This window comes from Eubalaena glacialis, chromosome 3, assembly GCF_028564815.1.
Source record: "Eubalaena glacialis isolate mEubGla1 chromosome 3, mEubGla1.1.hap2.+ XY, whole genome shotgun sequence".
Classification (NCBI taxonomy): Eukaryota; Metazoa; Chordata; class Mammalia; order Artiodactyla; family Balaenidae; genus Eubalaena; species Eubalaena glacialis.
In genome coordinates, this window is record NC_083718.1 from 188,309,045 (window position 1) to 188,334,942 (window position 25,898).

The following is a 25,898-nucleotide window of genomic DNA, read 5'->3' on the forward strand; positions in this document are numbered from 1 at the left end:
CAGGGGCGAGGGGACAGCGCCCCGCGGCCCAGCATCCCAGCGGCCTCCCCGCCGCGTTCCCTCCGCTCGTGCTGCGCTCCCACCGCTGAGGCATTGGTGACCCCGAGGCTGTACCTGCGCTGCCCCGGGGCCGCCGAGCCAGGTACTGCGGCTCGCCCCTCCCCTCCCCTCCCCCTCCCCTCCCCTCCCCCTCCCCTCCCCTCCCCTCCCCCTCCCCTCCCCTCCCCCTCCCCATCCCCTCCCCTCCCCCTCCCCCTCCCCTCCCCCTCCCCCTCCCCCTCCCCTCCCCCTCCCCCTCCCCCTCCCCTCCCCCTCCCCCTCCCCTCCCCTCCCCTCCCCTCCCCCCTCCCTCCCCCTCCCCCCGGGACAGGGGGGGGACAGGAGAGCCCCCTCCGGCCCAGGCCAGGCCGCCGGCTCCTCCCACCACCTCCACTCCAGGTGGGAGGTCGAGGCTGGAGGAGGGGAGGTCTGCATCAGCCCACCACTAACCCCATCTCTCAGCTTTCAGCTCCCCAGGGAGCCAAGTGGAAGCTCTGGGCCGAGAAGTGGTTCTCTTGATTTCCGCTGGGCCTGGCAATGACCCCTGGTGGCAAACTTCTGACAGCTCTTTTTGCTTTCCCAACCTGTCACTTTCCCTTCACCCCCCACCCCTCCCCCGCCCGCCGCCCCGCAACTAAAGTGCATTTTCTTTGGAGAATTTTTCAAAACTCTTTGAAATAATTGGGAACCTTTGGTCTTGCCAAACCTCAGTGGGAAATCATGGTATTAGAGCTGTGACCCAGGAGAAAAAGGACAGGAAATGAAGTTAGAGAAAGGAAATGGTCAGTCCCGCCCCCCACGGCTCCCCAACACCTCCCTATCCCCCCAAACCCCCCACGTGAATGGGGAAGCAGGGACCAACACACACACACACACACACACACACACACACACACGCTGTCACCTTCCTCTCAGCCTCCCACACAGAGGCACCTGATGACAATTCCCGAGTTTGCCACTGATGCCAAGACCAGTGCCCGACACACAGTGGACCCCCAGTTAACTGTCATTTGAAGGTGAACAGGGGAAGATGTGACTACATTAACTGGATTTGTGCCATGGCAAATAAAACAGGGAACATGCCCTGTAAAGATGAAAGCCCATCGGCTTTGAGAGCCTGCTCTGGATTTTGGCCACTTGACCTGGTGTGGTGGCCGCATGGCAGCCGAACACGTGCTGGGCACAGGGAGCCGACAGGGGCCTGGCCATGCATGGAGGACCCAGACAAGCAGCTGTGACTCACTTTCCCTGCCCTGCAGATAAAGGGATTTGAAATATTTACTGCTTTTGCAATAGTGATGATTACACAGAAAAATCTCATCTCTAGGCGACTCTGAGTTCCTTAAAAAGGAAAATAAGAAACTTTCTGAGAAAAGTGTTGTGTGGTAGTTTGGGCAAAAGCCGACTTGCTAGTGGAGAGATTTGGCTGCAGGCTTCCTGGCAGGGACCACTCCTGAGAAGCCTCTAATGACCCCATCTCCTGCCCCCGTGTTACCTGGTGTGTTGTAGGGTCACTGGCACCTGCTGCTTTCCATGTGTTCGTGACGGAAATAACCCTTCCAGTCACTCACCACGAGCCTGACTTTCGCAGTAAGGAAATACCGCAGACTGTCCCAATCGGGAAGGCGCTGCGCCTGCAGTCCTTGGGGGGTGCCCACTTGCTGAGCTAGACCCCAGACATCTCCCTTAAAAGAAGAAGCGAAAACGAGACAAACCTCTGGGTTCCCGAAAGGGTTATTCTGCTTAGCCTGCCTATAAAAATGCTATTGGCTGTTACCTGGCTTGGCCAAAGTACAGCCAGAATGTCTTCTGTCGCCATTCAGTGCATCTGTTATTTTGGCTGAAAGGAAATAAGCAGAACCCTGCATTTCCAGGGCGAAGATGGAGCAACGGGACGCAGTCAAGAGGGAAGGGGTAAGTTTGCTGTCCAGAGAGACAGCAAGGAACAGCCCCACGGCAGGACCTGTTCAGCGTTGCTAGGCGATGCCCTTCGGAGCTCTGTGCACGGCGAGGACCACCGGGGCACCTGCCCCTCAGAGTTCACCCAGCAGCCGGACTTTTACAGGGACTAGAGAGAGGAGACATTTAGATTTAGAGGTTCTTTGGGCTGGAACCGAAATGATGAGACTCAAAGGATGAGTTTGTCACAACTTCCTTCACCGTAAGAACTTGAGGTGAAGGGCTTCGGAAACCAGCAACAAAATCCTTACACATGGCCTGTGAGAGTTTTTTGATTTGTTTTGATTTTCGCTTCAGGGCATTTTCACTAACCTTTGCAGCAGGCGAAGAGCTAAGCCAGCACAAAAAGATAGAAAAGCTGTTGCAGGATTTGAATTGAACTCAGATCTGCAGCAGAGGTTCCCTCCCTTTTAGATAATCAGAATCCTTTTTTTTTAAGAGACGAAAGATTTTTCTGAACCTCTTCCCACCCACCCTTGCCCTCCATATAATTGCCGTTGTACTTTTAGAGTCTTTTTTTTTTATAAATTTTTAAAAAATTTTTTTGTTTGTTTGTTTGCTGCGTTGGGTCTTTGTTGCTGCGCGCGGGCTTTCTCTAGTTGTGGCGAGCGGGGGCTACTCTTCGTTGCGGTGCGTGGGCTTCTCATTGCGGTGGCTTCTCTTGTTGCAGAGCACGGGCTCTAGGCGCGCGGGCTTCAGTAGTTGCAGCATGCAGGCTCAGTAGTTGTGGCGCACGGGCTTAGTTGCTCCGCGGCATGTGGGATCTTCCCGGACCAGGGCTCGAACCCGTGTCCCCTGCGTTGGCAGGCGGATTCTTAACCACTGCGCCACCAGGGAAGTCCTAGAGTCTTTTGATTGAGGAAAATGCATAAGGACAGAAAGGTAACATAAATTTATTAACACTTTTAAGAGATTGGCATTTTATTCGTCACAACAGCATCTGCTTATATTGATGGGCGAGGTACTTATTTGTGCAAATTATTATTTATTCAGTCGTGGACAGGAGAGCCTTGCCATAGACAGGTTGGGTCCATGCTCTGTAGCTCACAGATTAAGGACAGGTCTGAGAGGTAGAAGTACCTGGGATTCATTCCTGCTCCATCCTATCCTAGCTGTGGGAACTTGGGCAAGTTATTTAACTGCTCTGTGCCTTGGTTTTCTCACCTATACAATGGGAATAATAACCATACCACCTCAGAGGGATGCTGGAACAAGTAAATGAGATCATGTGTGTAAATTACCTGGCACAGAGTGGATCCCCCATAAGTGTTATTATTTTTTGATCATCCTTTAGAGCAGAGCACTACTGACATTTGGGGCCGGATAGTTCTTTGCCATGAGGGGCTGGCCTGGGTGTTGTGGGATGTTGTTGTAGGAGCAGCTTCCCTGGTGTCTACTCACTAGATGCCAGTAGCGCTCTCGCCCCCAAGATTGCCTGCTTTAGAGATTACTGCGTCACTTCACAGGGATTGTCTTGTTGACTTCATGACAACAAGAACGTGTTAAGTCAAATGTTATCGCCTCTATTTTATAGAAAAGGAGCTGTGAGGTAATAAGAACTCAGGGATTTGGGGGTCAGGGGGGCCCTGGTCTGGTCTGTGCCGTCTCTTCAAAAGAAGTGCACTGCCCAGCTGTGCCCCCAGGTGGGGCTGCAAAAGAACAGAAACACCCTGAGTGGTGGTCCCTGAAAATGAATGATACATTTTGAAAGGAGATGATTAAACGGTCACATGCAAAAGATATGGGCTGATCACAGCCACCTGCTCCTGCAATCCCCCAAGGAAGGGGGCTTCCTCCAGGGATCCATCCAGGGGGATGCAGGCTGCCCCTTCCCAGGTGCCTGAGGGCAGACCTGGCCCTTTGGGTGAATATGCGCTGGGTGTCCCAGGAGACATCAAAGCAGAACTATTCCAGTGGTGACTGTAAGAGCCTTCAAATCACAAAGTGAAGCCAAGGAGGGATTTAGGAGCTGAGTGGACGTGGGGGGCCAGCTCAGGCCACAGAGGCTGGGCTGCCAGGGGCCACTCAGGACTGGTGGGGAGGGCCCGGCTGCCTGTCCCCTGGTGGCTGTGTTACCACGGCCTCACGGGCCTTTGGGTTCCTCATATGTAAAGAGAAAAGACATGAATCTGGTGTGCATCAAGGACTTTCCGCCGGGAAAAAGGACTCTTGGCCCGAAAGGAATAAATAAGATGATTAGAAAAAAATGCCAAAATGCTTCGGAAAGTGAAAACAGAATTTTTTGTGGAGTGTCTCCACTACCAACAACTAGTTGAGTGTCGTTGAGCTACTAACTTCCCCTCTGGGTCCTCATTGTTAATAATTAATATTGATAGCAAACCCGTGATATAATGTGTAATGCTTGGAGTGTGTACCACCACGAGCCAGCTATGGGCCTGTTTCACATGTATGAACTCATTTATTCCCCACATCAGTCCTGTGAGGAAGGCAGTATCATTGTCCCCATTTTACAGATGAAAGAGCCAAGACAGAGAGAAGTTTAGTAGCTGGCCCTAGGCCACACAGCCAGCAGCAGGAGAGGCAAGGTTCAACCCCTGGCTCTTGGGCTGCCGTGGCCACGCTCTAGACCCCCCGCAGCGGCAACACCAGGCACCTCCAGCTCTAAAAGTTTATGACGTTTGTCTCTCCTCTCTCCCCTCGTCACTCGGACCTCAAGGAATGTTTGTGAAACTTTGGGTTCATTCCATAGTGTGATACAGTGATTACAGTGTTAATAATTCATAGGGACTCACTTTTCCAGGCATATTTGCATTCTGACTGGAGATGCCTGACAAAGAAAAGTCTGAGACTGAGAGTGTCTCTCTGGTGGTAGAAAGAGAAATTGGAGACAAATTCCTAAGAGAGAGATGGTTTGGGTGGGGCTTGCTTCCCAGAGAGCTTGAATCACACCGTGTCAGCGGGCTAGCCCTGAAGGTGGTTGTTTCACTAAAGTCTCAGAATGTTCTCAGCATTTTGAAAAACAGGAAGCCAGTTTACTGTGGGCGTGAGGGATTTGGATCCTAGTTTTTCTCAAAAGCACATCTCATAGTCCCGGCCCACCCTGGCCTCTGAGGAGGGTCCCCTCTCGTGTCTTGAGGCCACTGAGCCATTTGTCATTTTCAATAAGATGGTCGGAGACCTGGACATCCTCTTCAGCCCCTTCCTCTCCCTCATGCCCTAATCCAGCCCAGTACCAAATTCTTTTCTTTCCCCTCCTGGAAAGGAAAGAAAAGGAAAAGAGAAAGAAAGAGAAAAGAAAAAGAAAGCTTAAGCCCTGAATTTCTCTTACATGCCTTTTTTATATAGTAACTTTATTGAGACTATAACTCCCAGACCATACAATTCACCCCTTTAAAGTATACAATTCAATATATATTCACAGAGTTGTATATCCATCACCACAATCAATTTTAGAACATTTTCATCACCCCTAAAAGAAACCCCCTACCCACTGCCAGTCACTCCGCATTTCCCTCCATCTCCTCCTCTTCTCCCCCAACCCTGGGCAATCACTGATTTATCTCTGTCTCTGTGGATCTGCCTATTCTGGACATTTCACATAGATGGAACCAGGTGGTCTTCTGTGACTGGCTTCTTTCACGTAGCTTGTTTTCAAGGTTCATCCACTTTGTAGCGAGTATCAGTGCTTCATTCCTTTTCATGGCCAAATAATATTCCGTTGCATGAATATCCCACATTTTGCTTATCAGTTCATCAGCTCATAGACATTTGGGTTGTTTCCACTTTTTGGTTATGATGAAAATGCTGCTATGAACATTTGTGATCAAGTTTGCATGAATATGTGTTTTCATTCTCTTGGGTATATACCTAGGAGTGGAATTGCTGGGTCATATGTTTACTCTGTGTTTAACATTTTGAGGAACTGTCAGACTGTTTTCCAAAGCAGCTGCACCATTTTACAATCCCACAAGCGATGTGAGAGGGTTCCCATTTTCTCAACATCCTCATCAACACATTTACCTGTCTTGTTGGTTTTAACCATCCTAATGAGTGAGAAGTGGTATCATGTTGTGGTTTTGATTTCCATTTTTCTCAAGGGGTACCAAATCCCTTGATTTTACTTCCTAAATAGTCCTCAAAGCTGGTACATCTCGCTCCCCTGCCTCAGCCACTCCCCTACCCAGGCCCCCATCCTCTCTCAATCACTTTCCTGACTCCCCTGTTTAACCACTTCTGTGGATTTTCTTCATAAAACTTACTCCAGTTCTAGTTTCATTATTAAATTATTATGTAGTTTTAAAAAAATGTCTGTCTTTCCCATTGGACCACAGTCTTCTTGAGGGCATCTGTTTTGCTCACCGGACTATAGCATGGTACACAGATCATAGACAGCTGTCAATAAATATGCAATGCAATGTTTATTGCATCATCCATGAAAAAAATTAATCAACAGTCAATCTAAGAAAGAAATGAAATTTTTATTCAAGCCAACCTGAGGATTATAACCTGGCAGACAGTCTTTCAGAAAGCTCTGAGGACTGTTCTTCCTGTTAGAAGTCAGAGCACAGTTATATAATTTTTGAGACGAAGTGTTATACATCAAAGTAACATACTGACAGTTTACATAGTCTAACAAGGTGAGTAGTGAGTTATTGTGACCCCTTACAGGATTGGGAAAGGAATGTTATCTCCTAAGGATTTATCTTGCTGGTGCCAGGAGGATATTGTTTGTTGTTGTTTTTTTTTGTGAGTAGGCATTCCTGTGTCTTCTAAGGGGATCTAGTTAATGGGTAATGCATATGCTTAATGCACACTAAAGGGGAGGGGATAGTGGCTCAAACGGCAGAGAAAATTTTATGTTAAATTTTTCTTTTCCTGCCTTAAAAATAATTTTGTTTCATCAGAATGAAGGCATTTGGACCAGCAAGGTCAGTGAGAACTTGAGAACTTACCCAGAATGTCTTTGCTATTTCCACAAAGGGTGAGCCCTGATTCCTACGGGTCCTTAGAATGTGCCTATGGCTTGAATTCAAGGAGGAAGCCAAGGAATAGAAGTTGAATTATGTGCTCTAGGCTTAGACACTCTACAGCGTGAGGTCTCTCTCTGATAATTTTTGCTAGGATCCCATAAAAGCAGTCAGAGAGCTGGCTATCCACGTACCTGGCAGGATCCCCACAGTCTGGGGCATGAACCCCGGGGCACCAGCCAGCTCCCCCACTGAGCTTTGCTAAGGACTTCAAACCTTAGGACCCATCAAAGCAGAATGTTGGAGTTGCACCTGCAGTATGAATGAAGCCTGGTGCATTTATAGTTTATCATTTACTGGGAAGGGAATTAGAAGAGGAGAAATTTTAATCAACATTTTTTTCCTTCCTCCCTCCCTCCCTCCGTTCCTTCCTTCCTTCCTTGCTTCCTTCCTTCCCTCCCCTCCTTCTTTCCTCCCTCCCTCCCTCTCTCCCCTTCTTCCTTCCTCCCTTCCACCAAATCAAGCAATAGGACAGCTATAGGGCAGGGATCTTTGTTCTAGTACCTAGAACCTAGAGCCATGGCTGGCTCACAGTGCGTGCTCAATCTGTGAATGAATGAATGAATGAATGAATGAATGAATACCCAGAGCACTTCAGGAGGTGAAGTATAACATGGTTGGCCCTATGCTACCTCCTGGGTGGGGTTTTGGGGGTGGGGTGGGTATGCCTACTTGTGTACCCCCTGCCTTTAGAAAACACGGTGTAGCAACAGCCCTGGAACCCGCCTCCCCTCCTGGGCATCATCCCCTGCTCCCCTCACTTCTGTCACCTGCTGCCCCCCTGGCCCGAGGGGGTGGTGGGGCCTGAGGAGAGACTGGAAACCAGGGCCCGCTGCTCCTTGATAGGCTGCCTTGTCTGTGGCTCTTATCATCTTTACCAGAAACTTCCTGTGAATTAAGCATTTGTTAATTATCTTGTGGAAGAGGAGACGGGCAGTTTCACTTGCGGTTCTGCTCTTGACCGGGACTCCTGTGGGTCCTGCACCTGCTCCATGGGGTCGGGGAGGGGGTCACTAGCTCAGCAGTCCCCCCCCCCGGGCATGAGGCGAGGCCCAGGTGCCCACTGTTTCTCTGCCTGTCCTGCTCCTACATGCCTCTCTCAAGAGGTTCCCCCTTCGATTTGGAGGGATGCTGCCCAGGGGAGACATGAGGACCTCAGCTCGCCCCCAGAGGGGCTGAATCTCATGTGATGGGGACCTCGGTTGTAGTACAGGATGAAGGGCATCAATGGTGGGTTCAGAGAGCCCAGGCCCACCCCAGTCAGTGGATTCACCTCCACAGCTAGACACTTCCATAATTAATCCTTGCAATAACTCCGAGAGGTGTTATTATCCTAATGCTAAAGATGAGGAAACTGAAGATCACAGAAATTAAGCCAGAAAGTGGCAGTGAGCAAATTCAAACTGAGATCCATAGATTCTAAGAGCAAAGCTCTTTCCACTTTTATTTTTCTCCCAATTTTCATTCTTTTACTGATGAATTCCCACGTGTCATTAAAGATTGTCTTAAATGAGTGTTCAGTTTCCCAGGTGTCAAAGGGGATATCGTCACAGAATGTGTGTGTTTAAGAGTCCCCAGAAATCTATATTTAAATATCTCTTTCACCGTGCCTTCTGCCTCTTAGAGCAACAGTCCAGAGGCTAAAGGAAGTTAATCAGTGGCCCTAAATCATTAAAAATTTTCACATTTTCTCTCTGATTTTTGGGGGGGTTTGTGTTTGAGGCACTGCCTGAGTGCATTTGCTGCAATCAGCAGAGGCAGTCCCGCGGCAGGCATTTCACAGACGCAACTCAGACATTAGGTGGAGTGTTGGAGGGGGTGACCCTTCAGTTTTGTTGAGACCCAGTGATTCTCAACCAGGGGCGATTCCCCACCTGCCCCCAGGGACATTGAGCGATGTCTGGAGACATTTAGGTTGTCACAGGTGGGGTGAGGCGTGTCTCTACAGTGCACACAGGACAGCCTCCCATAACAAAGGATTATCCAGGCTTGAGTGCTACGGTTAAAGAAACCTGCTCCACCCAAGGCGCGTGGAGGGTAGGTTTCCAGACACGGAGTGGTTGAAAGACCACGGGTCTTTCAAAGATCCCATTACATCCATCTTTCTGCAAGACTCTGGGTAAATCAGGAGTTCCCCAGAACCCCGGGTTGCTTCTTTACCTGAAGCCGTGACCTCTTCTCCTGCAGAGGCTGACACCAGTGCTTGCTTTGGCGACGCTGATAGCTGCCTTTGGGTCATCCTTCCAGTATGGGTACAACGTGGCTGTTATTAACTCCCCTGCCAAGGTAGGTCGCTATGGTGGGCGAGACGCAGCCCCCAGGGAACAGGGAGGTGGGTTTGGAGCAGCCGGTGCCCGGGTGGCCACTAGGGTGGGACTGTACAGACGCTGAGGGCACACAGTGGGACCTCAAGTGAAGGGTGAGGGAAACCCATGAAATAAACAGCGCAAGCCCAAGGGGCTTGCAGGCACAGGGTCATGGGGACACACCAGGTTCTCGTGGAGAGCCAGGCCTGGCTGGACACATGGTGGGCTGGCCTCCAGGGGTGGGGAGGTAGGTTTGGGGGCACTCTGATCTTCTGCAGCCTTGTAATCCATAGCAGAGTCTGGAGGGGCCGGGATCATCCAATATTGATTCCGTGATTGGAAGCCTGGAGTCATTCCTTTCTGGGGTTAGAAACATCCTGGGCAGCGACTTCCCTGGCAGTCCAGTGGTTAAGACTCCAAGCGTCCACTGCAGGGGGCGTGGGTTCGATCCCTTGTCGGGAAACTAAGATCCCACACGCTGCGGGGTGTGGCCAAATAAATAAATAAATAATGAAGAGAACCAATCAAATTCTTTAAAAAAAAAAAGAAAGAAACATCCCTGGCAGCTTGCCCATCAGAGGCCTCACAGCCCCCCGCCCCGGCGTGGGTGCCCCCTGCTAATTGCTATTAATCTTCACTCCCTCTCCTCCACTTAATCATGTTGATGTTCACGTGCCCAGCTCATCCCATTGGGTGGCCCAACAACTTACACTGTTCTTTCTGCAAAACCAACTCAAATTATTTTGGTGTTCTGTTTTGCTTTGTTCTCCAGCTCATGAAAGCATTTTATAACGAGACCTACTATGACAGAATCAGTGAATACATAAACGAATTTTCCTTGACCTTGCTGTGGTCGGTTTCTGTGTCCATGTTTCCCTTCGGAGGCTTCCTCGGCTCCCTCATGGTCGGCCCCTTGGTGAATAAATTAGGCAGGTAAGGGAAGGTGAATGTTCAACTCCCTGAAACTCAAAGTTTAAAACCTGGGCCTAAAGCAGAAATCATTATCATAAAACCAGGTAATGACTGCTGCGATGATTTTTGTTTCCTAATGTGGTTAAGAAGACCAGACATTGGGCTTCCCTGGTGGCGCAGTGGTTGAGAATCTGCCTGCTAATGCAGGGGGACACGGGTTCGAGCCCTGGTCTGGGAAGATCCCACATGCCGCGGAGCAACTAGGCCCGTGAGCCACAACTACTGAGCCTGCGCGTCTGGAGCTTGTGCTCCGCAACAAGAGAGGCCGCGACAGTGAGAGGCCTGCGCACCGCGATGAAGAGTGGCCCCTGCTCGCCGCAACTAGAGAAAGCCCTCGCACAGAAACGAAGACCCAACACAGCCAAAAATAAATAAATTAATTAATTAATTAATTAATTAATTCAAAAAAAAAAAAAAAGAAGACGACCAGACATTGACCAAGTGTTTGGGGACTTAGGCAATGAAGGTCTCGGGGCTGGAGTTGGGTGGGGGTCATGGGTCTCAGGGTCTGGGGTGGGCATGGAAAGAGCAGAGAGTGCTTCAGAGATCAGGACTCACTCCCGCTCTCACCCTCTCTTGCCTTGAAATCGTCCTTTCCAAAACTTCCTTTTGGCCTTTAGAAGAGTCAAATGCCAGATGGCATGGCCAAGACATCAGGCCCAATGTAGACCATAGACTGATGTTCCTGAACTCTGCTTCCTAAATGAACACAAGCTAACTGCTCTGTTCTTTTACCTTGGAATCCAGTTATATGCAAAATGTGGCCCAAATTAAATTCCTGTAAAACTCTGAAATGGCTGAGATTAATGTCAAGCCCTTCAGTGTGAGACTGTGTGGTCCCAGGGCGACCCTCACTGTGAGTGTCATCAATGGCAAGAGCACAGCTTAAATCTTTGCCCCTAATTCTAGAAGCATTAGAGATTCTGTATTTGATTCCAAGAAAGGTCCTTAAGCCCTCCCACTCCCCTGGTAAATGCCATGGGCATTAGAGAGCAAGCAGCCTTGCTATGAACAGTATTTAAGAGTTCTTCCCCTCCAACCCCCTCCCTTCAAGGATGGGCACACGGAGGCAGGTTAAGGTAAAGTCCCCGTTCTCGGCCACAGATCTAGTGAGCTCAAGGCCAGACCCCAGACCTTGGTTCCTTCTCCAGTCTTTTTCAAAAAGAATCTGAGAATAGAAACATACAAGCTGTGATTCAGGACCTAAGGTCCTGAAGTCTTCCTGGGAGGTTGGTGTTGAACGCACAGTTCTCCCTGTGGACCACCGGTGGGCAGAACATCAGTCAAGTCACAGATCTGCAGGATGCTTCTCCTTGAGTGAAGGACTAGCCGCCTGGTCTGAAGATGGAGCTGACAGTTGCTAGTCCAACTGAAAATGTGATAAATGCTATTCAGTTGTTTGTGGTTTTCTTAAAGATTTATCAGTGTTCTTTAAATATCAGTAGCAGCTAACAATTAATTGATCGGTTCCTACTTGCCGGGCTCTATCCTAAGTGCTTTTAGGGGATATTAATTCCACTAATCCTTACAAAAGCCCCATCCCCTTTTCACACATGGGAAAAGGAGGCACAGAGGGTGCTGGGAGGAAATTTCACTTCTGAGCACGTCGTGCAAGTAATGTCCACATTGTACTCTGTTGTATCCGGCATATGTCTTCTCAATCCGTTGCTTAATTTATTTATTATTTTTTAAAATTTATTTATTTTATTTGTTTCTTTGGCTTGTTGGGTCTGCGTTGCTGCACGCGGGCTTTCTCTAGTTGCGGCGAGTGGGGGCTACTCTTGTTGCGGTGCACGGGCTTCTCATTGCTGTGGCTTCTCTTGTTGTGGAGCACGGGCTCTAGGCACACGAGCTCAGTAGCTGTGGTACGCGGGCTCAGTAGTTGTGGCGCACGGGCTTAGTTGCTCCACGGCACGTGGGATATTCCTGGACCAGAGCTCGGACCCGTGTCCCCTGCATTGGCAGGCGGATTCTTAACCACTGCGCCACCAGGGAAGCCCTGTTGCTTTATTTTTTAATTGTACATGTAGTATCTTTTTGATACAAAATCTTTAAACGTTCAAGTGATCACATTTAACTCATCTATGATTTTTGCTTTTTGTGTCTTAAGACAGTCTTCCCTACCAGATGTCATAAAGATAATCTTATATAATTAAAAAAATAATTTTACAATTTTGTCTTTCCCAGATAGATCTGGAATTTTATTTTGTATTTAGTAGGTGAATGGTGAGGGAAGGCCAATTTTATTTTAATTTTTTTCCATGTAAAAAAATCACTTGCTCTCAAATTTATCTTAGTTATTCATGTTCCTTTAGTCTTCTGTGTTAATTTTAAAATCAGCTTACCAAAATCCCTGAAAAAGGGTTCTGCTTGGAATTGATTTGGATTTATCATTTAATTGGAGGAAAACTAAACATCCTTACACTGTTGAATCTTCCTTTTCATGAGCAAGCTATGGCTGATTTATTTATCCCAGAACTCATGGCGGTTCCTTGTCTGAGGTTTCATGTCCTTGTCATCAGTTCTGGAAAGTTTTCAGCCATCATTTCTACGGATATTTCCTCTCCTCCATTTTCTATATTCTTCTGGAAGTTCCTCTGTGCCTTTGTTGTTGTTGTTGTTGTCTGTAAAAAGACTTCTTTAAAAACTATTTTTCAAACGTTGTGGTGGGAATTCCCTGGTGGTTCAGTGGTTAGGACTCCACGCTTTCACTGCCAGGGCCCAGGTTTGATCCCTGGTCAGGGAACTAAAATCCCACAAGTGGCGCGGTGCAGCAAAAAAAAAAAAAAGTGTGGTAAATATACATAACATAAAATTTACTATTTTAACCAACTTTTAAGTGTACAGGTTTGTTTTTTTTTAATTTTTATTTATTTATTTATTTATTTGGCTGCGTTGGGTCTTCGTTGCTGCGTGCAGGCTTTTCTCTAGTTGCGGCGAGCGGGGGCTACTCTTCTTTGCAGTGCACGGCCTTATTGCGGTGGCTTCTCTTGTTGCGGAGCATGGGCCCTAGGCACGTGGGCTTCAGTAGTTGTGGCACGCGGGCTCAGTAGTTGTGCTCGTGGGCTCTAGAGCGCAGGCTCAGAAGTTGTGACGCAGGGGTTTCGTTGCTCCGTGGCATGTGGGATCTTCCCAGACCAGGGCTCGAACCTGTGTCCCCTGCATTGGCAGGTGGCTTCTTAACCACTGCGCCACCAGGGAAGTCCAGTGTACAGGTTTTTGGCATTAAGTACCTTCACCCTGTTGTGCAACCATCACCACCACCCATCTCTATAACTCTTCATCTTACAAAAACGGACACCATGTACCCATTAAACAATAACTCCCCTTTCTTGTCTTCCCGTAAGTCACCAATCAACTTTCTGTCGCTGTGCATTTGACTACTCTAGGGACCTCATATGAATGAATCCTACAAGATTTGTCCTTTTGTGACTGAGTTATCTCACTTAGCCTAATGCCCTCAAGGTGCATTCATATTGTAGCACGTGTCAGAATTTCTTTCCTTTTTAAGGCTGAATAATACTCTGTTGTATGAATGTACTACATTTAGTTTATCCATTCATCTGTCGATGGACATCTGGGTTGCTTCCACCTTCTGGCTACTGTGACTAGTGATATTATAATCCTCCCTATCTTAATCTGTCATACTTCCCATCTTCTCTCTCTCTCTCTGTGTTGCTTTCTATGTAACTTCCTCAGGTCTGCCTTCCTATTCATTAATTCTTTCCTCAGCTGCAATTCACCTACTACGTTTTTATTTCAATGACTATATTTTTCATTTCTAAGTTTTATTCATTTGCTTTTAAAATCTATCTTTTTTTGCTATTGTTTTGGATAGTTCTGTTTTATATATGTTCTTGTTCTTTCTATAGTACCCTTTTGATTCCTTATTTTATGACACTACTCATTTAAAACATATTTTATGGCTTCTATCTAATCCTGTTGTCTGAAGCTGTGCTGTTTGTATGTGCAGCCTCTTGCAGGTGGTGGATTGTTTTGTGTGTCCTGTAATGGTGATGCTTCATCTCAGAGGGTGGGGGTCCCTGGCTGGGGGACTCCTGGGGAGCCCAATGGGAGGGGCTTCTCCAGAGAAGCTTTCCCTTTGCCTTTGTCTGGCTCTCCAGGGCCCAAGTCCAACTCCAGTCTTGACTTAAATTGGACTGCTTTGTAAGTTGTATTAAGTTTGATTTTTTAATAGGTTTTCAAGAGATACCCTTTATCAGCTTACATAAGTTCCCTCATTTTTATAGTTTCTTAAGGTTTTTTTTTAAATCATGATAGATATCAAATTTTATTGACTTGCTTTGCTACTTCAATTGATAATCCTATATTTTTCCCCAGTACAATCTTTAATATGGTGTTTTTAACCTTGAAAGATTCTTATATATGCTGTTGAATTCAATTGGCTAATATTTCACTTAGGATTTTCACATCTATGTTGATAGGTGAGATTGGCCTAAACCTTTCCTTTAATGCCCTCATCCAGTCTGGGTTTCAAGATTACACTAAAATCATGTTAGTTTGTGGTTGCAGAACCCTTTACTGTATTGTAATATGCGAGCCTTTCCCTCTGTTCCCCACTACTGATGCCCTCTGCATTGGGGTCATTTACATCTGCTCCCACAGAGAATATTCCCACACCAGGCCATGAACTGGACCTGTACCCATCTCATGTCAACAGCAAATCGAACAACAGAACAGCAACTGCTGTAATTGAGTAGATGCTCGGCAAACATTTGTTAAAGGAGTGGCAAAGCCTTAAACCAAACCAACTGGTATTTTGTCCTCTGCAGAAAAGGAACCTTGCTGTTCAACAACATCTTTTCCATCGTGCCTGCGATCTTAATGGGATGCAGTGAAGTTGCCAGGTCATTTGAGATGATAATTGTGTCCAGACTCTTGGTGGGAATATGTGCAGGTAAACCATTCTGTGATTCGGGATGGTCAGAGGGAGGGAGAACAGGCACCTGGGGTCTGAAACAATCTGGGGTCTCTGAAGCATACAGGTTCAAGCTGTTCCTACACCTCTGCTGTGGGTAGATGCTTAAGCCCCTGCGTTATAGGGATGTGTGTGGACCGCGGGCAGATCTTCACTGTGGCGCTTCCTGTGAAGAAAGCTGTTCTTTGAAAGACTGAGATACAGGATCTTAGGACCGGACTGGTCCTTCCAACCAATCCTTTATCTCAATGTTTTCTAAACTGCAGGTCGGGACTGATACTGACCAGGGTTCTTGGCCTTCCCCAATCAACAGACATTGACTAGAGGCCAGACAAGAAATTCAGGCAAGGCTTTGTTGGGGCCCCTGCGGCAGCAGGAGGGAGCAAAAACAAGTAACAAATTCCCTTGCTCACTCCCCCAGGAGGGGATGAGCTGGTTCCTTATGGGGTGAGGGAAGAGGTGTGTCCAGGCATCAGGCCAGAGGAGTGGCTTAGGTGTTTTGCCCACCCCTGTGTGCTGTTGAGTGCAGGGGGCATGCGCAGTACCCTGCTTTTGCTCCAGACATCCAGTGTTTTCTCCTGGCTCTTCAGAGGTGACAGTTGGGGTTTTTTTGGTCTTTTTGTATCTTTTTGTCCATAATTTGCTGCAACTACACATGCACACAGTTATTTTTAGTCCCTTATAGTTTCTTTGTAGCTGGTTGCTCAAGGAGATGTTTGTCCAAGTGCAAACACGGCAGCAAAGGGTCCCAGGTCCCAGCCTGTCTCAGGATCAGTTGGTGGGTGGTGACATCTGTTTAGCAAACAGTATTTTCTTTTTTTTTTTTTTTAACTGGGTAGACTGTGTCACATGTAGTAAGGATAAGGATTGTCTTTTGAAACGTTTCAGTTCTTTATCTTTATACGTATGTGAGAACCAAGTTGGATGTAAAATGTATTTCTGTATTTTGCACCGTGAGTTGTGGTCAAAAAAGCTTGAGAAATTATCAAATGCATGAATCCCTCTACCAGAAAAGAGTTAACGGTAGTAACCTCTCCAAAGCCATTCTGCCCAGGCCAGGTTTCCCTGGTTATAGAAAATTCCCCCATGATGGCTTCAGACTGAAGAAACATGGTTCAGCCATGCTGTGGCCTTCCTCCAGGTTGGCTTCCTCTGTAGGCAGAAGGGCCAGGGCCGTCGAGGCAAGCGAGGTGCCCACTCTCGGGGCCGTGCACTGCAGGGTGGGCCCCCAAGGGTAAGCGCCTCTGGAAATGCTGCACCCTGGGCGCTTCACTCGCCCCCCACCAGGCTGTGGCATTGCCAAGTGACTCGTTCTCCTTCCAAACACGGGGATCGGGATGAAGAAGGGAAAATTTGGCCGGATGTCAGCAAACTCCTTCCCTGGAGTTTACTGACAATAGAGGAGACAGCAAGGAGCCTGGTATTGGGGGAAGTGGCGAGGGATTGCAGGGCTGGGGAGATAAAGAGGAAAACAAGATTCCCGAAGAGAGAAGAGGTCACCTCAAGGAGGGACTGATGGGCCCCCTGGCAAACTTCATTCATTCTAGCTTTCCCTGAGAGCACCTGGACATTTATCTACCGTCTGGGCAGGAGTCCCGAGGTGCCTGGCCCTGCTCCTGCAGGTTTTCCCTGCAGCCAGGCTCAGCTTTATGAAAAATGGACGATTCCTAGAAGTTGTCGGCAGTGGGCAGGTGCTGTCACGTTTCTATTGACAGCCAACAATTCAGAGTTGGTTCCAAAATAGAAATGTTAGGCTCCAATAGAAAAATCACAGTTTAACATCCCAACCTTTGCTTTTTTTTTTTTTTTGGCCATGCCACACAGCTTTCCGGATCTTAATTCCCCAACCCAGGCCCTCGGCAGTGAAAGTACGGAGTCCTAACCACTGGACCGCCAGGGAATTCCCAACCAGCCTTTGCTTTTAAATAAGCATGACTTCTGGTCAACAGTTCTCAAACTTTTTGGCCTCAGGACCCCTTTACACTCTTAAAATTATTGAGGGTTCTAAGGAGCTTTTGCTCGTATGCATTATACTGATCCATATTTACCATGTTAGAAATTGTAACCAAGAAATGTATTAATTCATTTTAAGATCACAATAATAAGCCCATTACATGTCTTTATGAAAATAATTCTATTTTCGAAAACAAAATAATTTAGTGGTATTGCTTTACGTTTTTGCAAATCTCTTGAATGTCTGGCTTAACAGAAGACGGCCAGACTCTCAAACCTGTTTCTGTATTCTGCTGGTGTGATGTCAGAGGGCATGTGATCTCTGGAAAACGGGTCAGGGAACGAGAATGAAAAGGACAAGTAACATCTCAGGACGGTTCTGACAACAGTTTTGATCTCACAGACCCCCTGAAAGGTGTCAGGAACCCCCTGTGTCTTCAGGTCATACTTGAAGAACTCCAGCGGAAGCCTAATCTATTTGCTGTTCATTCCTTCACGTATTTCCTGAAAAGTCAGGAAAGTGTGTCATCAAGCCCTGTGGTACTTAGACACCCTAAAAACGAAGTAAACGGCCACTCTGACCATGGGGGTTCAGGGTCAATGCAGCTTGGACCCCCAGATGCTCAGTTTGCTGGTTTGCTGTTAGTCAACATCTTTGATAAGAACACTTCAGACTTTCACTAATGGAATTTAAACTTTAAAAGCTGCTTCTCTGACTTTGGTGTCAGAACAGGCTGGCCGGGGGTTGCCCCGTGGAGTTGTTTTAAGACAGAATGAGACTGTCCTCCACCAACATGAAGGGAATCCCATCTCTTCACAAACCTCCTGGTGTTTGTCTCTCCAGTGTTGCTGTTAACTAAGTTCAGAAGCACTTGGCCTTGAGAAGCGGCCACCAGGGCCTGAATGGTGACCGGGCAACACAAGGGCCTTGCTTTCTCCATAGCCCTTTGGGCACTGGGCCTGCAGGGTCCCCCCCCCGTCCACCACACAAGACACCTAAGAGCTGCTCTAAAGACTGTCCCTCTTTGTCTGAAAATCAGAAAGAATTGGTATTAATTAATGAACAGTGATGTCCCTTTTAAAATATTAAGCAGAATCCCCCTACCGGGCACATACCCTGAGAAAACCATCATTCAAAAAGAGTCACGTACCACAATGTTCACTGCAGCTCTATTTACAATAGCCAGGACACGGAAGCAACCTAAGTGTCCATCAACAGATGAATGGATAAAGAAGATGTGGCACATATATACAATGGAATATTACTCAGCCATAAAAGGAAACGAAATTGAGTTATTTGTAGTGAGGTGGATGGACCTAGAGTCTGTCAGACAGAGTGAAGTAAGTCAGAAAGAGAAAAACAAATACCGTATGCTAACACATATATATGGAATCTAAAAAAAAAAAGGTTCTGAAGAACTAGGGGCAGGACAAGAATAAAGACACAGACGTAGAGAATGGACTTGAGGACACGGGGAGGGGGAAGGGTAAGCTGGGATGAAGTGAGAAAGTGGCATGGACATATATACAGTACCAAATGTAAAACAGATAGCTAGTGGGAAGCAGTCACATAGCACAGGGAGATCAGCTCGGTGCTTTGCGACCACCTAGAGGGGTGGGATAGGGAGGGTGGGAGGGAGATGCAAGAGGGAAGAGATATGGGAACATATGTATATGTATAACTGATTCACTTTGTTATAAAGCAGAAACTAACACACCATTGTAAAGCAATTATACTCCAATAAAGACGTTAAAAAAAAAAAAGCCAAAAAATAAAATAAAATAAGATACTAAGCAGAGATGTCCTTGGGCAGAATTGCAGAGCTTGAAAACTTGGCCGTCAGTTTCCTCTTATCTCAGTGCTATAAAATACCCTCCCATCACCAGCAGCTCCAGCCTCCCTTCACCCCACACTGTCGCCCTTGGTCTCCCCTTGGCCACAGCCTCCCTCTCAGACCCCACGTCTTTCTGAGCATCAGCTTGCCTCTGGCTCCATGTGCGATACTTGGACCAGTAACAACCCACCTGACCTTCCTCCCAGACCCCCAACCTCTCATTGGACTTTTAGGAGAACTAAATGGGATAATATCTATGAAAATACTTTAGAGCCTATAAAATTAAGTTTCACCTATTCATAAGGGGGTCAGATATCAGTAAGACGGGAAAACCAACAAGTTCAAATACTGAGGATTCAGAAGTAGTTCAGTCATTACACAAATCCCAGAATGCAGTTAGTCTATAATATATATTTAATTTTTCAATGCTTACTGACAAATAAAGCTTGTGCTTCAATGTCTATGCATCAGCTTATTATGTAATGTACAGTCTCAGAAGGTAAAGTTGGTGGGCAGGGGTCCTTGGCCTTTTATTAACAGGTTTCCCCCCCAAGGAGCAAGAGAGGAGAGAGAGTCTAACCACACCTGGGCTTTTCCTCTCCGAGACCAAGTCAATCAGGAGGGAAGACCTGAGGTCCGGCTGGCCTGTGTCCCCAGGTGACACCAGTCTGGAAGCAAACGCGCTGTCCATGAACTTCTTTGGTCAGACTATTTTCTCTTAAAGTTTAAAAGACTAAGAATAGCAAGAGGGGTTGTTTGCTTACTCCTGCAGTTTTGAGAAAGTTTCAGCCCAACTAATGCGATTGCTGAGGAAGAATAAATGTGTTTGAAGACAGAGCTCATCCCTGCCAGATTAATGTTTCCTGATGGTGTCTTTATTTCACCCTCCCTCCCAGGTGTGTCTTCCAATGTCGTCCCTATGTACTTAGGGGAGCTGGCCCCTAAGAACCTGAGGGGGGCCCTGGGGGTGGTGCCCCAGCTCTTCATCACCGTCGGCATCCTTGCGGCCCAGATCTTGGGTCTTCGGAGTCTCCTCGCAAACGAAGAAGGTGAGCTCAGGACACCTCAGACCCCCAGCCCGTTCCTATGCGCTGGTCTTTTCTCTCTGAACGACGGGGCCCCCGCACAGCCCTGACCCCATGGTGCTGAGCTGGAGGTTGCCCAGAGTGGGCCTGAACAAGTTGGTGGGGACAGACAGACTGACGTTCTCTAGTCCCTCTTGGGACACGGATGAGGGAGTTGTGAGGGAGCAGGAGGTGCTGCTATCTTTCCCTTGGTTGCTTGGTGGCTGTCACACAGGGACCCGGGGCGTGGTAATGACGGCCACCAGGGTGCCAGGCTCTGTGCTTAAGGCCTCCGGCACCATTGCACTGGAGCCTCCCAGCAATGCAGCTGCCCAGGGGCCCGTGGTCATCCCATCACAGACCAGGAAAGAGGGTCACAAGACCCAGCCTCCGTGGGTGAGGTGGTGAGTCTCAGGGCCGGTATCCACACCAGACCCAGACTTCGGCGCCACACCCCCCCACCCCAAGAGCCTGGGGCCTGGCACATAGTAGGTGCACAGCAACTCATAACTGTCGTTGTTTTTGCGTGACCTCCCTTTTTTTTGTCTTGGGTCTCGAACCTCTGAAAGGGAAATCACCACTAACAAAGCACCAGTCAAAATGTATGGGCCAGGCATGAAGTCTTTTATATAATCCATTTAATCCTCCAAACAACCTATGAAGCATGTACTGTTATTATACCCATTTTACAGGTGCAGAACCTGAGGCATAGAGAAGTTGGATCACATGTCCAATGTCTCCTTAGGACACAAATGCAGGCAGTGCAGGCCTGAGTCCGAGTTTAACTACCATCTCTCCCACCTTTCAATCGCCCTTGTAAAGAGCTGGGACCAGGAGTGGAGGAGCTAGGTTCCTGTCCCCCGGTGATGGCATGTAACCAACCAGCTGGACCCAGAAACAGCCACGGATCCCTGGCACCTGCGAAGTGCTCTGTGGTGTGTGGGAGGGAGCCATGGTTCCACCCAGGGAGGGGGTCTCAGAGAGGGCCTGGGCTTGGGGGGGCGGGTAGGACCAGCATTCCAGATGTGGGCAGAGGGGATGGAAGCATAAAGTTCTTTCGGCATGCAGGGAGCTGCAGGTGTTGTGCAGGCCTTTCACGTTGTCCCTCCATCCTTTATGGTGACTATTCAGCCATCGGTACCCTCCTCTAGACAAGAGTGTGGAGGGCAGGGTTGGCCTTCATCATCTTTGAATCTCCAGCACAATTCATGGCACATACTAGGTGCTCAGTGAAGAAGGAAGGAAGGATGGCAGGAAGGAAGGAAGGCCAGAGAGAATAAGTGTCGGAGTTCTTGGAAGTGAGTGGGCAGTCACAGCACAAAGACTGCATAGAAGTCAGGGGGGTCAAGATCGGAACAGGGCATCTGGATTTGGCAGTTAGGGGTCACTGAGATCTCATGAGAGGAGTTTCAGTGTAGGAGTGGGGTGGGGGCCAGAGGGCAGACGGCAACGGCCCGAATGGCAGGCACGTCCATACTCGCTGTAGTTTGTGCAAGGGTGATAGAAGCGGGACCCGGATCAGCTAGGCCCTGGATTCGGAGCCAAGAGGTGGGACAAGGTTAGGAGGATGGGGATTCAGGGTTCAATGTGCCTGAGTTCCAATCTCAGCTTTGCTCCTAAATAACTGATCTCGGGCAAGGGAGCTACATGCCCTCCATGCCTCGGTGTTTGCAGGTGTAGCATGGGGTTGATCCTGGTACCTGCCTCCTGACATTGCTATGATGGGGAAGTGGGCTACATGTGAAAAGCCATTAGACTCTAGTGCCTGGCACGCTGATGACTGCAGTTATCACCTCCTGCATAGGAGAAAAGGGCGTGAGTCGGGCGTTCACAGCTCCTAGAAGAAGCCTGAACCACTCATTCACTTAACTGTTTTTATTGAGTGATGTAACATATATAAGGGTCCAGAACTAGAACCACGCCAGCCCCCTGTGCGCCCCTCAATCACAGCCTTCCCGCCCCCAAAGGGAGCCACTGTGCCAACATTTATGATCATCGCATCCTTACTCTTCCCTATAGTTTCACCACTTTTCTCGAAGATAGAGTTAATTTTCCCTGTTTCCGGACTTAATACAATGGAAGCACATTGTGTGGAACCACATCGCACCCAACATCGCGTTGGTGGGATTGGCTCCTGTCCTGACTTGCTTCATTTTCATCACAGTACAAAATTCCATCTTATGAATGAACCGTGACTTATGCATCCATTCTACTGTGTGGACATTCGCCTTGTTTCTGGGTTTTGTTTCTATAACCAGTGCTGCTCTGCCCTTGTCCTTCCGGTGTCCTGGTGGCCCAGGCATGCGTTCCTGAGCGGGACTGCTGGGTTAGAGCATGTGGGTGTCCAGCATCACGAGCTCCTGCCAGACTGTCCCCTAAAGATGCCACGTGTCCACACAGCGCTGTGGACCCTTCCCATCTGCCCACATTCTCGTCAGCGCTTGGTGTTGTCAGAATTTTTCACTTTGTCCATCTGATAGGTGGGTAGTGGCTATTCATCAGCATCCATTCTCTAAGTATTTAGAGTGTCCGCTCTTCGTTAGGCACCATCCTAGGTGCTGGGGACAGAAGAGTGAGAAAGATAAAGGCCCTGCCCCCAACCCCGACCCCCAGCCTGTGTTCCAGCTCCACAGAAAACCAATCAGGATGATGGGCCAGAGCGGCTCCGTGGGGCAGGAGGCGGAGAGAAGCAGGAGAGGAGGCTGGGGCGCCAGCTCTCACCTAAGACTGGTTTCCTTGCAGGCTGGCCCATCCTCCTCGGGGTGACCGGGATCCCCGCGGCACTGCAGCTCCTCCTGTTGCCCTTCTTCCCCGAGAGCCCCAGGTACCTGCTGATTCAGAAGAAAGATGAAGCGGCTGCCAAAAACGGTAAGGCTTTCCCAGGAGACCAGGAGAAACGACGCAGGTTGCGGCATCTTTGCCGGGGGGCGGGGGGTGCGCGGTTCAGCGCCCAGCGCCCCCTCTGCTCCCTCCCCCAGCGCTGAGGAGGCTGCGCGGCTGGGACGACGTGGACGCCGAGACGGAGGAGATCCGGGAGGAGGACAAGGCCGAGAAGGCCGCGGGCTTCATCTCCGTGCTGAAGCTGCTCAGAATGAGGTCCCTGCGGTGGCAGGTCATCTCCATCGTCGTCCTCATGGGCGGCCAGCAGCTGTCGGGAGTGAACGCGGTACCAGGGCAGCCGGGGCCGGGACAGCGGGCAGGCACGGGGGCGGGTGGGGGGAGGGATCCCCCGAGGGGTCCAGGCTGCCCGGCCGGCCTCACCAGCCTCGGGGGTGGCCTTCCAGATCTACTACTACGCAGACCAGATCTACCTGAGCGCTGGGGTGAGAGCACAGGATGTCCAGTATGTGACGGTGGGCACAGGCGCGGTCAACGTGCTGATGACCGTCTGCGCCGTGAGTGTCCCCGGGAGCCGAGGCCCTGTCTGCCACCAAGGATGGAGGGCACCGTGAGAGTGGGGAGGCTTGGCCCAGGAAGGAGCCCGGATCTCGGTGGCAACGTGCCCCTCGGTCCCCTCCTCTCTAGCCTCTGGGCTGTCCTCAGATGACAACCTGTCTCTTGGCGGGGGGGGGGGGGGGGGCGGTAGCCTGTGGCCCCAAAGATGGAGACCCGTCCCCACCGTCCACTCTGGAAGCTACCGCCGTGAGACGTGGCTCTTCTCCAACGTCTCACACTGGGGACCACCACCTGTGCCAGGGCCACCGCGTGACAAATGGGGCCCCTGGACTGGGCAGTGCGGTGGCCCGCTGGCCATTCAAGGACACACACACACACACACACACACACACACACACACACACGGGCGGGTGGGCGCACAGGGGAGGTGGGCCTGCTGCGCAGGGGGGCAGCCGGGGCCTGCTGAGCCTCCCGCTTTCCCTCGCCCTTCGCCTCCAGGTTTTCGTGGTGGAGCTCCTGGGGAGGCGAGTCCTGCTCCTCCTCGGCTTCCCCATCTGCTGCGCCGCCTGCTGCGTGCTCACGGCCGCCCTGGCTCTGCAGGTGAGGAAGGTGGGGCCTGGGCTGCCGCGCGCCCTCGTGCGCAGGCGCGTTATCACGCTGAGTCCGCTGCCTGGGGACCACGTGCAGCCCCTATCCCCGCCCCAGCAGCCCATTGCCCACTTCCAGCCGATATTCCAGGGGCATCCAGGTGGCGCTGCTTGTAGAAGGAGGTGCCAGGCGCCCGCCTTCCCAACCCAGGCAGAGCTACTGGCCCTCCGGGAACCGAGAGTCCTGACGCTCCCGTCCCAGGTTGTCTCCGCTTTGCCAGGTGTGATCCAACTCTGTTTTCTCCCCACAGGACACAGTATCCTGGATGCCCTACGTCAGCATCGCCTGCGTCATCTCCTATGTCATAGGACATGCCCTTGGGCCCAGTATGTACCCCAGAGCTGGTTCTGTGGTTTCACTGCCCCTCTCCTGTACCACCAGCCCTAGAAACTTCTGGCCTGAGCTCCTTAGAGAGGCTCCAGGGAGGGGCGAATTCGGCCCAAATGGCTTCTCTGCCTGTGTCCTTGTGGCAGAGGGGCTTGGGCAGAGCATGACTAGAGCGAGGACAGCTAAGCAGCCTGTGTAGGCTGGAGCACGGTGCCAGTGTGGTTGGCACAGAGAGTCTTACAGGTGGTCATGGGCCCCCTTTAGGGACATCACAGGATGTCGCCTGTTGTGCCCGACGCTTGCTAGGGGCCTTCTCACACTGCTTCTCCACGAGACCAGGAGTCCTGGAGACGCACTGCTCCGCCTTGGGCCGGATGCCCCTGGAACCTTGCACGGGCAGGGGCTCCAGGACCCTTTGTGGGCTTGCTCGGCCGGCAGGGAAGACAGCTCTTCCTCTTCTTCCCCAGGTCCTATCCCCGCTCTGCTCATCACCGAGATCTTCCTGCAGTCCTCCCGGCCGTCCGCCTACATGGTGGGGGGCAGTGTCCACTGGCTCTCCAACTTCACTGTGGGCTTGATCTTCCCATTCATTCAAGTAAGTGCGACCCAGGGGCCCCAGATGCACAAAATACTCAAGCAGTAAATCGGGAGCCTTTTCAAGAACGTGGACCCTCTCCCCTCCCACAGGTGGGCCTCGGAGCCTACAGCTTTATCGTTTTTGCTGTGATATGTCTTCTCACCACCATCTACACCTTCCTGGTTGTCCCCGAGACCAAGTCCAAGACCTTCATAGAAATCAGTCAGATCTTCAGCAAGATGAACAAAGTGTCAGAGGTGCACCCAGAAAAGGAGGAGCTAAAGGACTTTCCGCCCTCTACTGCGGGGCTGTAACTCGAGAGCAGGAGCCTGTTAATCAGGTCTGCGTGGAGCTTCCCTCCTGAGCTATGAATCCAGAACTTGGACAAGTCCGGTGTGGAAGGCAGGCCCTGATGGGACTGTCGTAAGGGCTTCTGTGCAGTTCTTAAAGCCAGGCTGTCTCTTTCCAGATTGACCCGTCACCAACCCCAAGGCATGCCGGGCAGCTGTCCCTCAACCATGCTGGGTCAGCCATTGTGTGGCTCCTGGCAACACCGGCTCTTATAATGAAAATCATTACCGTGGTGTCGAGATGGAAGGAATCAAACATGGCCAAAGAAACTAATTCTTCTCCAGTCCCATAGTCTTCTGGGGGCCATGGGCACATGTTCAGGGTGGAATCCATCCTCTTGTCAGATCCATCTCCAGAAACGCTAGTTTTGAAAAGTATGATGTCACAAGTAATGATGTCTAGGAATCTGGGAAGCAGGTCCCTATGGAGACTTTAACCAAGTCAGAGATGATTGTTCCCAAATTATATTATTAGAGGACGATAGAATTGCCTCTGTATACTCAATAAAACAAATATGATCACTTTTCACCAAGATGTGCTGCTT

At 49.7% G+C, this 25,898-nt stretch overlaps 1 protein-coding gene across 2 annotated transcripts; it reads left to right on the plus strand.

Moving 5' to 3' along the window:
• The first annotated feature begins 1,843 nt into the window (after window positions 1-1,843).
• On the plus strand, window positions 1,844-25,882 carry SLC2A5 (solute carrier family 2 member 5). 2 transcript variants are annotated; one of them, XM_061185020.1, is made up of 12 exons: window positions 1,844-1,953; window positions 9,174-9,272; window positions 10,065-10,225; window positions 15,058-15,182; window positions 19,888-20,040; window positions 22,798-22,923; window positions 23,034-23,221; window positions 23,340-23,450; window positions 23,950-24,051; window positions 24,350-24,425; window positions 24,894-25,021; window positions 25,114-25,882. In XM_061185020.1, the coding sequence occupies exons 1-12, from the start codon at window positions 1,921-1,923 to the stop codon at window positions 25,315-25,317; spliced, it is 1,506 nt and encodes a 501-aa protein (XP_061041003.1). In that variant the 5' UTR covers window positions 1,844-1,920; the 3' UTR covers window positions 25,318-25,882. The 2 variants fall into 2 exon arrangements, with proteins under 2 accessions (XP_061041003.1, XP_061041004.1); XM_061185021.1 differs by lacking the exons at window positions 9,174-9,272; window positions 10,065-10,225; window positions 15,058-15,182 and having other exon boundaries at window positions 1,894-1,953.
• The last annotated feature ends 16 nt before the right edge of the window (window positions 25,883-25,898 follow it).

Bases quoted from the DNA above. Each gene is read 5' to 3' on its own strand.
- SLC2A5 (XM_061185020.1), top strand. From the start codon at position 1,921: ATGGAGCAACGGGACGCAGTCAAGAGGGAAGGG. The intron at 1,954-9,173 runs GTAAGTTTGCTG...CTTCTCCTGCAG, and splicing joins ACGCAGTCAAGAGGGAAGGG to AGGCTGACACCAGTGCTTGC. The intron at 20,041-22,797 runs GTGAGCTCAGGA...GTTTCCTTGCAG, and splicing joins TCTCCTCGCAAACGAAGAAG to GCTGGCCCATCCTCCTCGGG.